The sequence below is a fragment of the Miniopterus natalensis genome, chromosome 19 (assembly GCF_054644295.1).
Source record: "Miniopterus natalensis isolate mMinNat1 chromosome 19, mMinNat1.hap1, whole genome shotgun sequence".
NCBI lineage: Eukaryota > Metazoa > Chordata > Mammalia > Chiroptera > Miniopteridae > Miniopterus > Miniopterus natalensis.
In genome coordinates this window covers 26,019,260-26,035,527 of record NC_142099.1, presented here as the reverse complement: position 1 = coordinate 26,035,527, position 16,268 = coordinate 26,019,260, and the positions used below count along the sequence as shown (strand labels likewise).

General features: G+C 47.3%; 1 protein-coding gene across 2 annotated transcripts in view; it reads right to left on the bottom strand.

The window, feature by feature from the left end:
- PACC1 (proton activated chloride channel 1) overlaps positions 1 to 12,101 on the bottom strand; it is a 29,548-nt gene extending 17,447 nt beyond the window's left edge. For both annotated transcript variants that reach the window (XM_016219215.2, XM_087827875.1), the window contains exons 1-2: positions 11,969 to 12,101; positions 7,852 to 7,948 (exon numbers count right to left, since the gene is read on the bottom strand). In XM_016219215.2, coding sequence (XP_016074701.2) covers positions 7,852 to 7,948; positions 11,969 to 12,004 — 133 coding nt within the window. In that variant the 5' untranslated portion in view covers positions 12,005 to 12,101. The remainder of the gene's footprint in view (positions 1 to 7,851; positions 7,949 to 11,968) is intronic.
- Between the last annotated feature and the right edge of the window lie 4,167 nt (positions 12,102 to 16,268).

The following is a 16,268-nucleotide window of genomic DNA, read 5'->3' as shown; positions in this document are numbered from 1 at the left end:
AAGGGAAAGGACATGACCTGTATGATTTCACTCATGTGGGATGTAAAACAAAGAGGAAACAGACAAAGACAAAAGCAAACTCATGTACAGACAACAGAACAGTGGTTACCAGAGAGGGAGGGAGCTGGAGGGGGGACTAGGAGGGTAAAGGGGGCAAAACACCCAGTGACAGGAAACCAGCACTCAATGCTGTACACACATCATACTATGAATCTGTACACCTGAAATTTATATAATGTTATTAACCAGTGTTACCCTAATAAATTTAATTTGAAAATATAAACTTTAAATATAAAGATATTAGTATTAGTCACAATTATTTCATGTTATTTTATCTAAAAGCACAAAAGCAGGATCAGCACAGATCAGTGTCCTGGGTTGGTGGAGGTAAGGAAATCATTTCTTCTATCCTTCTACAAACACCCATCAAGCGCCAACTCTATATGCAAGACTCTGTGCTAGGCCCTTCAGGGAGATACCGGGAGACAAGGATTGATGCTACAACTGCTAGAGAATTCAGAACGATGCGAGGATGTGGAGCGTGAGGCTTCCTTTGCTCAGAAGAATGGAGAGTGTGTGGAGAAAGGCAGAGATCAGCAAAGGCTTTGTGGAGGAGGGCACATGGCATTGTGCCTAAAGCACCAGGAGGATTTTTGAGGAAGAAGTAATTTGGTGTTCATGTTCACTCATGTTCTGAACTGAAAGACCAGGTATCTAGCCCAGTGGTTAAAAGCATGAGATGTAGAGTCAGGGTGATTTGGGTTATAGCTCTGCTACTATTCTGTGACCCAGGACAAGTCACCCAATACTCTTAAGGCCCACTTTCATCACATGAAAAGGAAACAATCATTTCAATTTTATAGGACGCCTCAGAGAAGTATAGGAGAGAATGCACACAGTACAGGGTGCCTGCTCAGTGAATTACTGTTACTGAAGAAACAGGAAGTACCCTCCACACCACAAAAAAAGAGAAGCCCTCAATGATGAAGCTCCACAAGTGGCACTAGAATCTCTCAATAATAACTTAGAAAAAATAGAGAGAGAAAATAAAATGGAGGTGGGCAGAATACAGTGTATTCCACACAGCAGGCATGCAGTGTTTCCATGTCTGTTAAATGAATGAATAACCCACATAACAGATGAACTAAGTCTTGCAATGCTAACTAGCTACTCTTAATCTGTCAGAGTACTAGTGCCTTTCAGGCATGTAAAACTATAAACAAATTGGTGTGTCTTGCTATTTCTGGCAAAATACTTTAGAAAGTTTTTACTTTACACAGGAGTGCAAAGTCCCAGACGTGTGTGTGAGGCTCCTTCAGGCCGCAAGAACAGGTTACTGTAGGCAATGACGTTTCCTTTACAGCTACAAAGAAAACTGAGGAACCAGGAAGCCCCAAGAAAACCCCTTGGGCAGCTGAGAGCTAAGCCACCAAGGTACACAGCAGCTCTAATTCTCCAAAAAGAATTAAGCAATTCTCTTTTTCAACTTTTGTCTCTGATACTACTTCTGCTGCTGGTTATTGTTATTAGGGACTGTGTCAATTCCTGATCCCTCAGGGCTTTGCATCTGCCTTCTCTCCATGCTTCTCTCATGACCCTGTTCCATTTTACTAAGCCCCTCCCCATGAGTCTTGCATTCAGATCTCCTCCCAGAGTATCCTGTATAGGGTGCCCCATGAGACATGTCATAAGACACGGCCCTCCTTCGTGCCCAGTCCATAGATGGCTCAGGTGCTGACCGGTTACATGTAACTAAGCTACAGGGTTACAGGGCCACAGGACCCAAAATACGGTGGTCTGAGCACAGGGACCTACCACAGCTGTTCTGCTTGGAAGGCAGTCCCAGCTCCCCTGATCCATGTGGGACCAAGGGTTCACTTTAAAACACGGCACATTCACTGTCAGAAGCTGCTCATAACTGCAGTGGCCACAGGTACCAGGTTGCTACATTCTAATAAGGTTTGAAAAGCTCACGAAACTGAAAGAACTCCGAAGTGACTGATTTGGTGCATAACATCTGAATAGAATTTTTAAGAGCTGGTAGGAAACTAAAAGGCCATCTGGTCCAACCCTGTTCCTTATGCAGTGATCCAGGTCCCACAGCCCATAACTGGCGCAATCAGACTAAGAGTCCTGGAGTCCTGACTCCTACTCAATGCTTTCCGTGCATGACAGGGTGAGTGTTAGTACTGAAGATTCCAGTTACTAATGACGATAAAAGAAAATCTGACTGAAAGAATGTAACTTCATTAACAAGTAGAACTCTGGGACATTTTTAAGACAAACTGCGTAGCACATTCAGCTGAATCACATAATGAAGATAAACAATGATGGGCATCTGTGGGCAAGGGCCACTCTACCATAAGCCGGATAAACATGATTTGAAAGGCTCTACCTTCAAGATGCCTTCGGTTAGGAAAAGAAATGGCTCTCTCCCTCCATGTTCTTGAAAATTCTAAGAATCTAAGGCACAAAAGGGTCAGATGACAATTGCATCACTTGGATTCGTTTGTTTAGCAGAGGTATTTGGACAAACTACTCTCGTGGGAACACTGGCTATGAGTCTCCTCCTCTGTTTCACTCACAGTAGCCAAGTTTATAGCATCTTTACAGGCCTTTTCTTGATCCACAAATTCATATATAATATAAATAAAAACTGTAAAACTATCATCCATATGTGCTAAAAGTGTCACTCCAGTTCTGAAACTAGACACCACTGCATTTTACCATTTAAAAAAAAAAAAAAAGATGCTGGATATCTGACAAAATGTCCCATGCACTCTGCAGTCAGAAAAGCAAACACTGGCAAGCTGGATCAATGTATTTTAAAAGTATATACCCTTCCCGACAGCAAGATGGTGGCAGCGTGGGTGAAAGTTACACTCACCTCCTCCCAGGATCATATCAGAGTCGCGGCTAAAGTACTGAAAAATCAACCCCAATAATTATCTGGACTAGCTGAACTAAGGATACAGAGGAACCCTCATCAGACCAGCAGGAAGGGCAGACACACAAAAGGGGTTGGCTCCACACCCATGGGCCGCGGTTAAGAATCCAGAGGGGTATCTTGGCCCAGGAGGTCCCTGCAGAGCAGCCAGGGGCCTCAGCCCCAAGCCTGGATCCCTAGCTGGAGCACTAAAGCCAGGGGGGGAGAAAAGCCAACATAGTATCTGACTGTGAAAATCAGTGGGGATTCCGCCTACCCTGGTGAGAAAGGTACTGCTCTCTTGAAGGGCCAGTACACAGAATCTCCGTCATGGCACTCACTCCGGGCTCTTGCAGAGGGAAGGCAGCTAGGAGTGGACCAGAGTCATACAGGGGAAGACTGAGTGGTGTGGCTGCGGGTAGACCGTTTAAGTGACAGCAGCAAGTGTCCCTGTGCTGGGTCCCTCTCCCACGCCACTCAGACAACTCAACACCAAAAAACAAACAAACCACCTGATGACAAAGTGGGCAGAGGACCTGAGATACTTCTCTAAAGAGGACATACAGATAGCCAGTAGACATCTGAAAAGATGCTCAACAGCACTAATTATCAGAGAAATGCAAATTAAAACCACAAGGAGATACCACCTCACACCTGTCAAAAAAGCTATCATTAATAAATCAACAAACAAGTGTTAGCGAGGACAGCAAGAAAAGGGAACACTAGCGCAGTGTTGGTGGGAATGCAGACTGGTGCCACCACTATGGAAAACAATGTGGAGGTTCCTCAAAAAATTAAAACAACTGTCTTATGACCCAGTGCTTCCACTTCTGGGTATATATCTGAAGACACCCAAAACACTAATTCAAAAGAATATATGCACCCCTATGTTCAGTGCAGCATTATTTACAATAGCCAAGACATGGGAAGCAACCAAGTGCCCATCAATAGACCAATAGATAAAAAAGCAGTGGTATATAAATATAATGGAATATTACTTTGCCATAAAAAAAAAAATGATATCTTACCATTTGCAACAGCACGGATGGACCTACATGGTATTGTGCTAAGTGAAATAAGCAAGACAGACAAATAACATATGAAATCACTTATATGTGGAACCTAAAGAACAAAATAAACCAACAAACAAAACTGAAACACTTATATAGAGAAAAAACTGACGTAGGCCAAAGGGGATGAGTGTTGGGGGGCAGGGTATAACAAGGTGATGGGATTAAAAAGTACTAATTGCTAGTTACAAAACATGCATGGGGATATAAGATACAGCATAGGGATTATAGTTAACAGTACTATAATAACTACCTATGGTGCCAGGTAGGCACTTGAATTACGTACAGGAACACTTTGTAACCTATATGAATGTCTATCTGCTGCACACCTGAAACTAATACAAAATAGTGTTGAATGCAAACTATAATAGAAAAATAATTTTTAAAAAAGTAGATATCCTTTATATGAATACATACTAAACGTAGTGGAAAGACAAAAATAATGCACAAGATTTTCTTGAAAAAGGTTAACTTAGAAGTTTTGCAAAATCTACAACACAACTGCTTCAAAAACCCACACATGCCCCAGGCTGTAAGTCAGGCCATTAACAGGATCTGTGAAGAGCAATTCAGTTTCTGAAACTACCTGGGTCTCCTGTTCAGAACTGGTTGACTATCACAACCCTGTGAAACCCAACCTTACAGAAAGGACTGGGCAAAGATGCATTCTAAATGCAAAGAAGGAATGAATTCTTGGTCTATCTCTTTCTCTTTAGTGATTTTTTTGAGATATACTTACATACCATAACATTTATCCTTTTAAAATATATTTTATAGTTTTTAGTATATTCACAAGGTAGGCAACCATCACCACTACCTAATTATAGAACATATGCATAACCCAAAAAGAAACTCCATACCCTTTAGTCATCGCTCCTCCTTCCCCCAAGTCCCTGGTAACCAATAATCTTTCTGTTTTACGGATTTGCCTATTATGGACATTTCACATAAACAGAATCAGTCAACATGTGGCCTTTTGTGTCTTACTTCTTTCACTTGATGTTTTCAACATTCAGTCATGTCGTAGCATAATCAGTTCTTCACTCCTTTTTATTGCCAAGTAATATTCCATTATACTAATATACCATTTTATTTATCCATTCATTGGTTGGTGGACATCTGGGTTGTTTCAATCTTTTGGCTATTATAAATAATGCTACTATGAATATTCTTCTACATTTTTTGTGTGGGTATAAGTTTTCATTTCTCTTGGGTATATACCTAGGATTGGAACTGCTGGGTCACAGATAACTCTGTATTTAACCTTTTGAGGAACTGCCGACTGTTTTAAACAGCAATTGCACCATTTTACATTCCCACCAGCCATGTATGGCGGTTCTAATTTCTTGATATCCTCACCAAAACTTGTTATGGTCCATCTTATTGATTGTAGCCATCCTAGTAGGTGTGAGGTAGTATCTCCTTGTGGATTAAATCTGTTATTTCCCTGATGGCTAACGGTGCTGAGCATCTTTTCATGTTTATCAATCATCTGTGTATTTATCTATAAAGAAAACTTCATCTTTCAACATCTGCCCTCCCTCTTCTTGCTGCTGCCTGCATCTCTCCTATTCTAATTAGAGGCAAGAGGGCAGGCAATACAGGGTACAGTAGGCAGAGTAATGGCCCACCAAAGATAAGTCTAAGTCCTAATTGTTGGAACCTGTAAATATGTCACGTTACATGCCAAAGAGAAATTACGGCAGAAGATGGGATTAAAGTTGCCTATCACCTGACTTTAGAACAGGGAGATTATCCTGGATTATATGGGTACACCCAATGTAATCACAAGGGCTCTTTGAATGTGGAAGAGAGAGGCAGAAGTCAATGGCTGAATGGTAAGATGTGAAAAAGACTCCATCTGCCACTGCTGGTTTGCAGATGAAAGAAGAGCCAACAGCCAAGGAAAATCCACTAAAACAGATTATCCCCCTAGAGGCTCCAGAAAGGAAGGCAGGCCTGCTAATACCTTGATTTTAGCTTAGTCAGACCCATTTTGGACTTCTGACCTCAAGAACTGTAAGATAATATATTTGTGTGTGTTTTTTAATGAAACATTTTTATTTCTTTAAATTTATTTACTGATTTTTGAGAGAGAGAGAGAGAGAGAGAAACATCGATCCACTACCTCCTGCACATGCCCCAACCAGGGATCGAACCTGCCACCTTTTGGTGCAGGGGACGATGCTCCAACCAACTAAGTGACACTGGCCAGGGCATATTTGCGTTGTTTTAAACCACTAAGTTTGTGGTAATTTGTTACAGAAACATAGAAACTAACATTCAAGGCTTTTAACCTGTTCTCCCAGGGCAGTGCCCAGAGTCAGAGTGGGGGGCAGTCATGCTACTACCTTTTATATATTGGGCTTTAGTAAAAGGATGCTTTACATATTTTTTTAAAAGTCACTGGTGCAGCAGAAAGAGTGTGAGGTCAGAGAGAGCTTGACCCAGTCTGTCTGTCTACCAGCCACGTGATCTTCCCACACTTTAACCTTGGGGCAATGGCTGACAGCACCTGGCCCAGAGGATGCAGTCAGTCAACATCAGCTGCCCTTCCAGCCTCCTTCCTTCTCCAGTCTTCTCCAAGGATTAGGCACAGTCACAGAATTTCCTATCCCATTCTCTTCCCCTACAAATACAGGAATCAAGAGGAGCAGAATCCCACCTCCCTCAGTCCACCCAAGAAGCTGGAGTCTGACTGGGCCTCCATTCACTCGTTCATTCATTCAACAAATCATTATTGCATGGCCAGAGTTAAAGTGGTGAGCAAAACAGAATGGTCTCTACCCTCATGGAGCTTATATTCCAGTAAAATAGACATTAATCAATCAGTCAGGCAAACAAATACATCATCCCATCAGCGACAGCTACAAGGGAGAGGTGCATAGGCTATACAAGTGACACCGTTGGAGGGTGAAAGTGATCTGGCTGGGAGGTCACAAAAGGCTTTGTAGATAAAAAATGAGTGAGCTGAAGAATAATTCGGCATTAACTAGGTGATAGAGGGAAGAGAACTCCAGGCTTAGGAATTCCCTCCTATGGTGGGAAGGAGTGAGAGCAGGATAAAAGAAGACAGCACCACTAAGAGGCAGAGAAAATGGTGAAGGGAAGAAAGGAAAAAAGAATAACTCCCAGGGTCAACTGGGTGGGCAGTGGTGCCATTCCAGGAAACAGAAAACACTGGAAGAGGATCAAGTGGGGAGATCACGAGGCAATTCTGGGTGTGTGGAGTTTAGGGTCCCTTTGGAAGAGCTAAGCAGAGCTATCACCCGGGCATTTGGATACACAGGATACATAAGTCCGGGTTTATAAGTCACCTCTTAGCTAGAATGTAAACATGGCAGGTACATGCGAGCAAGGGGGGGAAGGAGTGGTCAACAGTGTCAAAAGTTACTGCAAGGCTCCATAAGATGCCACCTGTCTGACAGGACTCTGCTCACCCAGCTGGGCAACTATACTGGAGGTCTGATATCCGAAAAGTGATGCCTATTAGATATTCTTCCAGAAGGCTCTGGGAAGTGATCCAGATATTAGAGGCTTACCTGCTACCCGCTTCTGAGGGAAAATCTAACAGAAGAGCAGACACCCAAAGCCCTGCTATTGTATTCAAAGGCCTGGCCTCAGGAACTGGCTCAAATGGGAGTACAGAAAAGAGCAGCCACCAGCCGGGCGCACCCTCTGTCCCAAGGCTGGTTAAATATGTATAGCTTTAAAACTAGGGCACTGCCTGAGATCTGACACCAAGGCGCAAGGCTCCTCCTCTCCACCCGGATCGCGAGGTGCCTGGCTGGGGCTTCCAGCTGCAGCAGCAGCACCATTTTGCCACCCTTCCACCCTAGCACTGAACCCACTTACCTGGTAAGATGCCTGAACCCTGGACTTTGACTGTCTCCTTCTCCTGCTCGTCTGCCCGCTCTGAGTTCTCAACCACCTGATCCAACTCCTCACTCAGCTAAAAGGAGAAACAAAGAGGGCAAACAGGTCAGCTACATCAGCCTTGCTTTTCCAGACTAGAATAAGAAAGCAGAAGCTGCTTCTCTTTTAATCGACACACACATATCACATGGTGCAGGGTGTTACACTAATTCTACACATGGGGACACTGAAGCTCAGAAAGCTCAAGTAACTTCCTATATAACTGTTTCCTAGAGGTGCTGTAACAAGCACCACAAACTGGGTGGCTTAAAACAACAGAAACTTATTCCCTCAGAGTTCCATTCCAGCAGGGCTGTTCCTTCTGAGGGCTGTGAGGGACACTCTTCCATGCCCCTCTCCTAGCCTCTGGTAATGGCCAGCAATCCTTGGCATTCCTTGGCTTGTAGATGCACCAATCTTCAATCTCTGCCTCCATCTTCCATGGTCATCTTTTTACAGGGACACCATTCACAGTGGATGTGGCCCTCCCTCCTCCAGTATTACCTCATCTTAACTAATTACATCTACAATGACCCTATTTTCCTAATAAGGTCACATTCTAAGGTACTGGGGGTTAGGACTTCAACATTATTTTAGGGGGGACACAACTAAACACAACACTTTCCATGGCCATAGATGCAGGAGTCAAACCCAAGCTGGTCTGGTTCCAAAGCCCATGATCTTAACCACTTCCCAAAGGAAGAGGAAATGTGGCTTAGAGTCTGCTGAGCAAGAAGAGGGCACAGTGAAGTGGGTGTCTCTGCTCTCCAGGACTCTGGCTAAAGTTCACCGACTCAGGCTGCAAATGGCAGAACAAAGGGGGGGGGGGCAGTCCATTTCAGAGACAGATACTAATTAACAGCCGGTAAGCAGGCAACTTCAACCACACTCCATCAGTGTTCTGGCCTGTCAAATGGGGAAAATGATGCTACCGAGGGGAGCAGATGGGCAGAAAGGATACGATGATAGCCAACAAGTCTCTGTGGCACTAAGGAGGAGGGCAGGAGCGGGCAAGACCAGAGATACGGGAAGAGCTATCACTGCACTGGGATGAAAGGAGGAGGGGAAAACTATCCCAAATATTTTCTTAGATCCACACTGGAAATACCTAAGGTGTCAAGACATTTTCATTAAAAATTCACCTCCAAAAGATTTGAGTTAAATAAAGCCTTATGCATCTATTTTTCTTGCAGGTCCCCCTCTATGCCTCCACTCCTGCCCCTTAGAATCAGGTAAAACCCAGTTTAAAGCCCTCCAGTCCCAAAAGAAAAAGTGGGAGAGGGTTGGAAGGCTGAAGAAGGGTGGGAGCACAGATCAGGAGGTCCTCGGAGCTTTCAACGGCCATAGGGGAGAGAGGATGTTAGTCCCAGGAAGGTCCAAAGTTCTCTGATCCAAACCTCACCTAGGTGCAGCCTAACCCAGGTAGCAACACTCTCCTCACCCCGTTCCCCTCCTGACTACCTGCAGCTGTGATGAGCTCACCTTCTGGCCTGCCCAAGCCAAATTCTCAGCACGCCCCATCCCCTGAAGCCGAAATCCCCACTCAGCAAAGAAACCTAACTCTAAGCTTGGTCCACTCTCAGAATGATTCAAGCAAGAAAGATACAGGCCACTCTTTCTTGCAGCTGCCTTCTTCTGAAAGCGCGATAGGCACTGCAGGACAGGCCACTAAAGAAAGGGGAGGGGTCTTTCCAGTGCCTTGAACCGTGGGGGTGCCCCCAAATACCAACTGACTCCACCTTTGGCCTTGCCCTGCAAAGAAGATAACCACCTAAATTTTAATAAACATTTTAGGGGCCCTGCTAGGTGAGGAGATACTGCAGGCTACATGTGGATGGTGAGGGACATGATCCTGTAAACCAGGGACACGAAAGCTCCCTAGAAGCAGGAGCTGCACACACCCTGTTAACAAGAGCTACTATTGCCTTGGTTGGCATGGCTCAGTGGTTAGAGTGTCAGCCCGAGGATTTGATTCCCAGTCAAGGGCATGTACCCAGTTTTCGGGTTCGATCCCCGGCCCTGGTCGGGGTGCATGGAGGAGGCAACCAATCAAACTGTCTCTCTCTTACATGGCTGTTTCTCTCTCTCCCTCTCCACCCCCCCTTCTACTCTCTCTAAAAATCAATGGAAAAAATATCCTCCGGTGAGGATTAACAGAAAACAAACAAGAGCTATTATTTCATTCACCTGCCAGGCACTGAGCTAAGCACTCTTCACATACCAGCTCATCTAACCCTCAAAATCCTAGGTGATAAGGCCTATCATTACCTTCATTTGCAGATGAAGAAACTGAGGCTCAGAGAAGTTAAATGACTTGACAAAAGTCACACAAACAGCAAGAGGCAAAGCCTGAATAGAAATGGGCGTTTTGACTTCAAAATCCTAGTATTTACCCACTATAGTCTCCTCCCTATAAACCTGAAAACTTTCAGGGTCAGGGAAAGACACAATGTATTCCCCAAGGCTCCCCCCACTGTACAGGACATGAAATCTAGGGCCACAGAATCCACAGCACTGGTTAAAACCCCATCGCAGGCTCCTTTTGGATAGAATAAAGAAATGGGATAAAGAAGATGGTAATAAAAATATAAAAAGTTGTCCCAAAGTCAAATTCCAGCCCAGGTCCTACACTAAAGAATGGCGAGCCAGCCTCAAGCAAATCTCATCTGACTCCAATTCAGCTTCCCCTTCTACTGTGGAGCTAAGCCACCTGTTCTGTATACTCCACACTGTCATTGACAAAGGGAGAAATGTACATCATGCAGATCGGGATTGATCAAGACAGCAGCAAGTTTACCCGAAAAGGACAAGCAGAATGCTAGACTAGTCTGGGAAGTCAGTCTTCATGGAACATGTGGGACTTGAGATTCTCCTCTTCAATAAAGGGGGGGGGGAGGGGTGTTTAACCAATGGAGCTGAGAATGGGTTAAAGGAGAAGAAATGTGTGAGCACAGGCAGAGAGGCCAAGAAGCAGCACATTTTTAAAGAGTGAGCTTCCAAGTGTAGCCAGAAGCGAGTCGGGCGAGGAGATGGTGAAGTAATGGGGATACAGCTGCTGAGCTGTGCAGAGCTTTAGAAGCTTGCTGAGAAGTCTGGACTGTTCTCAGTAGACCAAGGGCATCAGGTGTATGAAAAAAAGGAATGCCCCGGGATCGAGGCAGGGCCTCAAAGCGAATCTGCACAGCGTGGGCACAGACCCGAGAGAGAGGTGGTGACTGTCACACTCAGGTGGTCAGAGCAGACGCAGGGACACAGGCCGGAGGACTGGGAATGTGGTGCTGCCTGAACTTGGCAAGTGAGGTGGGCACCGCGAGGGGCACAGAGGAGGAAGGTTACCAGAGATGACCCAGGTTTGGGACCCGAGAGGAGGGGGAGAGCAGTTCACCAGCTGCAGCAGGAGTCAGAAGGAAGAGCTAGTCTGAGGGGAAAGCTGGCACCGCAGCCTGTAGCTCAGGACAGACAGGAAAGAGACAAAGAACTGGAAAGTGATAGTTAAAGTCGTGGGAGGAGGTGAGACCGGAGAGAAAGACGGAGTGGAGCGAGGAGGAGCTATGTCGGTGAAGGATATTTTCCAAGTCAGGCGACCACCAAAACAAGATGTAATTATCCCTATCATTAACAGCTGCAGGGGCCACGAGGCCCGGGGCCGGGGGGCTGATGCCCGCCGCGCAAACGCTGCCGCCGCGAGCAGGGCGCAGGCGCTTCCCCCTGTGGCCAACAACACCGGGGCCTCAGGGCCACGCGGGGTCCGCGCCGCCCGCCCGCGCTGCCCGGGTCCGACGAGGCTTTAATCATTCACCTGCTGGTCACGAAACGCGGCTCCGGGGGCCCGAGCTCCAGCCGAGCGACGGCAGCATCCGGAGGAGGTTGGGCGCCCCGCTTCCTTCCTGCGCCGCAGCCCCTCCGCGCGCGGGGACCCCTCTCCGGACGCGCTCACCCGCTCCTCCCAAGCGCGACCCGACGCACCCCGCACCCCTCCCGCCCGGACTCCCGGGACCCCGCTCCTCCGCCTCACGGGAAACTTTGTTCCCCGCCGCCCCGCCTCCAAGCTTTGTACCTCCTGGTAGGATGTGGAGAGCTCCTGCCGGATCATGGCACTGACCGGAGCGAAGGCGCACCAGAGCCCGCTACGCCCGGGAGGAGCAGCGGGGCGAGGACCGCAGCCGCAGCGCCCCGACCGGCCGGCTCCGCGAGGCTCCAGGGTTCGGAGGGGCGGCGCCGAGACCCAGCTGGGCGGCCCTTGGCGCATGCGCCTGGCTCCCGCTGCGGCTGGACCTGCGAAAGGGTTGCTGGGAAGTGTAGTTCTGCGCGGAGGGCGCTGCTCAGCAGCAGAGCAGGGGCGAAGCCGGCGCTCACCCACAACGGGGCTTAACCCGGCGTTAGGAGCGCGTGCTCTCTTCATCTCTCACTTCCTCGTTTTATTGAAGGGGGAGGAATGGAGAAAATTAGTGGAAAGTGGAACAAGGGGGCAAGATCAGATGGGTAGGAGAGCCTAATCTGTAATGGCAAGAGGAAGGTTGCCCTGGTGGTTTATAACGGTAGTAAGTATCTGGAGAGCACTTCATAGGTTAAAAGCACTTTCACGCACATAATGCCCTTGATCCTGCAAGGACCCCCTGTAAGAGGGGGCATTTTTCTCCCTGTTTTACAGATGAGGAAACTGAGGTGCCTTGTTTCAGAAAGGATGTCGGGAAAGGCAGTGGTCAAGTGAAGATTATTTAATCCAGGAATGAACTATAGAGTCCCAGTTCTTTCCACTATTCCTGGGCAGACACTTGGATTCAGAACCTCTAGGTTACAGTCCCGGCTCTGGCCCTCTCCCAGAGCTGGTGCAGTGCTCTGAGCGCTCCCCTCTTCGCCTTAGAGTGCAGCAGCTAACCCTGCCCTGCTTCACAGAGCTTTAAGAGAACCAAAATAGATCTGGCAGAAAAAAACGAAGGGGCCCTTCACCACAGAAGACTCGCGCCCTGAACCTGGTGGAGGACTGGGTGTTTTCCCTGCAGCGGGGTGGACCTGAGAGCCACATCTCCCCTCCTCCCCGCTGCCTGAACAGCTGTTCTGTGCGCCGCCCTGGGTTGCTCATGCCTTGGCGAACGCTGCTCTGTGTCACCAGCAGCTGCAGCTCTGCCACCCGCTGCACCCAGGCCACTCAGGGCCTCTTCCCCCCTCAGCCGCAACCACAGTAGCACCAGCCACATCAGAGCACCCTGGACCTCCCAGAGAGCTAGCAGTGAAAGGCCTCCATGAACTATAGAGTCTCTCCTGACCACCCTCCCCCACCCCAGGCTCTCTTCTCCTAGGTCTGTTAAGTGAGAAAATCTATATAGCAGCTAATACATTGTAGGCACTCAACAAACATTTGTTAAATTTATGACTGGAACACTTATGCTAGCCATTACATTTAACACTTGCTTGCCAAAACAAATAACAAACAACCATTCATTTCCTTACTGTATTAATACAAGGGTGAATGATGGAACAAGTCACACGATCATAGAATTTTAGAGCTGGGAGGAACCAGAGAAATCTAGCCCAGCCCTATCATTTCCCTCTACTCTTTGCTGATATGGCCAAACTGGAACACGATGGGCTCCTGTATTTGAAGGAGATACTGACTAGCACAGTATTCAGCATGGTTTAATAGATACAATGTGCGGGGCACCAGGAGAGCGAATGAATGGGATGCGCCAAGGTCCTTGCTCTTATGGCTCTTCTGTGCGAGAGCAGAGAGACAGACCATGAGCACAAATAGAATTTTCCGTAGGTGCTGTCCCCAGGTCCTTTCCTTCCATTCCCCCAAGCACCACTCAGAATGGAGCCATTGATCTTCCAATCCCAAACCTGCTCCCCTCCCAGTCTTTCGCATACATTCCATCCAATCTGCTCTTTCCAAACGCTGTAGTCATTTTCGGTTCCTCTTTTGTCAGACACCCCACAGCTAAATCAGCAAATTCTGCTGCCTCTACTTTAAACATTAATTCAGAATCTGACCATATTTCACCACCGCCGCTATCACCACCCTGGTGATGGTACACACCGCCAGCGTTTTCAGTCACCTCCTAGCTGCTCTCCCTCCTTCCACCCTTGCACCCTACGGCCTATTCCCAGCACAGCGGCCAGTAAGAACCTGCTAAACAAAGTCAGAGGATGTCACTTCTCTGCTCCAACCCCAAAAAGCCAAAGTCCTCACAGTGGGGCCTACATGGCCCAATAGGATTTGTCCCGAAGCCCCCGTCTTTCTTATTACTCGTCCCTTCCCTCTCTCAGCCTCAATGTGCTGAGCCTACGAGCCTTCGCACTGGCTGTTCCCTATCCCTGGAATGCTCTTACCCTGGGTATCTATATGACTCACTTCCTCACTTCCTTCAGTTCTTTCTCTAAATATCACCTTATCAGTGATGCCTCCTGTGACCATCCGGTTAAAACAGCAAGCCCCATTGTCAGCACATCCCCTTACCCTGCTTATTTTTCTTCTGAGCATGCACCACCTTCTGACTTTCATTTATTTCCAGTCTCCCTCCACTAGTATGTAATTTCCATGAAGGTAGGGTTCTTACATGTTTAACTCATTGCTGTATCCCAGTGCCTCTGACAATGCCTGACATTTATTGGTACTTAAATAGTCATTTGAATAAACAAAATAATTCCACATAGTGAAAAAAGCTCTAAAGAAAATAAAAAAGGATATACGATAGTGATGGGGCAACTGTGCAGAGGTGCTGCTCTATCTCGTGGGCGTCAAGCGAGGCCTCAGGGTGGTGGTGACTTGTGAGCTGAGACCTGAATGGCAAGAAGGGACCAGCACATGACTACTTGCACCCCAGGCAGAAGGCACCAGTACAGTACAAAGGTCCAGGCTGGAACCCAAGCAAAAAGCAAGGTGGCTGGAGGGGACCAATGGAGGGACACATAGGAGACAGAGTCAGAGGGGTAGAGAGCTGCTAGATGGTGGAGGCTGGGTTGTGCTGATCCTGGGCATGTTTGTTCTCAGATCCAGTCCTCGCCTCTCAGCTCTGGGTTTCCACTGGGTTCAGTCAAGAGGAAGCACTGCTGGGAGGTTGGAGGGGGTCAGGGTGAGGGAGAAGCCAGGCTTTTCTTTCCCTTGCTGTCTGCCCCAGCAGCTTCCCTCCATGGCTCCAGACCCTGCTGCAAAGGCTTTCTGTGGTTCTAGCTCCAGCCAGGTGACCCAGACCCCCAGACTCCAATATCATCACCTCTTCCCTTCCACTGGCAGGATGCTGCTAATCTTCCCCGTTCCTAATCTCAGGGTTGCTTCTCAACCTCTTCTGTCACCTGTGTAACCAACTCCCTGCTTTATAACCACTCGGTTTTACTCAGAATAGTTTCTATTTTTCCTTGCAGGGGGCTGATTTGTTTGGAAAAATGAACCTTGATTCAAATAGACAAGAGCAATCAGGGAGATGCCTGGAGAAAGCATGTGAGCATGCTATTAAATTACAGACTTGGACTCAGCATCTCAGGGAGGAGGAAGCTAGATCTGATCAGTAGAAATTATAGGGAGTATCTTTTGGCTCAAAGGGGTTCCTAACAAATAGAACTGGAGAAAGGGCTCAAGCAGAGAAATAGCACAGGGTGTGCCTGGGATGTTATCCGGGAGCATGATGCATCAGGAAGGGGATGGTATTCTATTCACGGTTTAGAAGGGCCTCTTCTATCCGGGAGCTCCTGAGACACAGCATGACATAGATACTGCACACCCTAGCTCACGCGGCCTTTCATATCCATTTCCGTTTTTAGTTTCAACACAATCCTATCAAGGAGGCAGGCCAGTCTGTTACTAATGTGGAAATTGAGATTCAGAGGGTTGTGGACAGACCTGTTTAGGTCACTCTGCCTGAGAAGCCCATTCTGTTGAATAAGAAAACTTGGTGCAGTTCTGGGGGGGGAGGGGGGAGGGGGGTTGTCACCTGCTGGTTAGAGGCAGACTCTGGGACACAGGCCTGTGCTCTGTTTTGGCTCTATCACCTACTGTGTGACCTTGGGCAAGGTACTTAAGGTCTCTGTACTTCAGTTTCATCATCTGTAAAATGGGTGATAATAATGGTTCTTACTTCATAGTGTTATAGTGAGGATGGCATGAGTTAATACATGTAAAAGTGCTGAACTAGTGTTTGGCACACAGTAAGCCCTGCACTGGTCTCTTTTGCCAGTTTTCCCAACCACAAAACGCTGGCGGGTCCCAAAAACTCAGTCCACGGTCCCCTCCTTCTCTCTATCCACATGTACTTCCTTAACAATCTCATTCTATGGCTTTAAATACATTCTATACGCCAGTGATCCCAAAATTTATATCTCTAGCCTAGAACGCCTCCCCCCCAATTCCAGACTCATGTAGC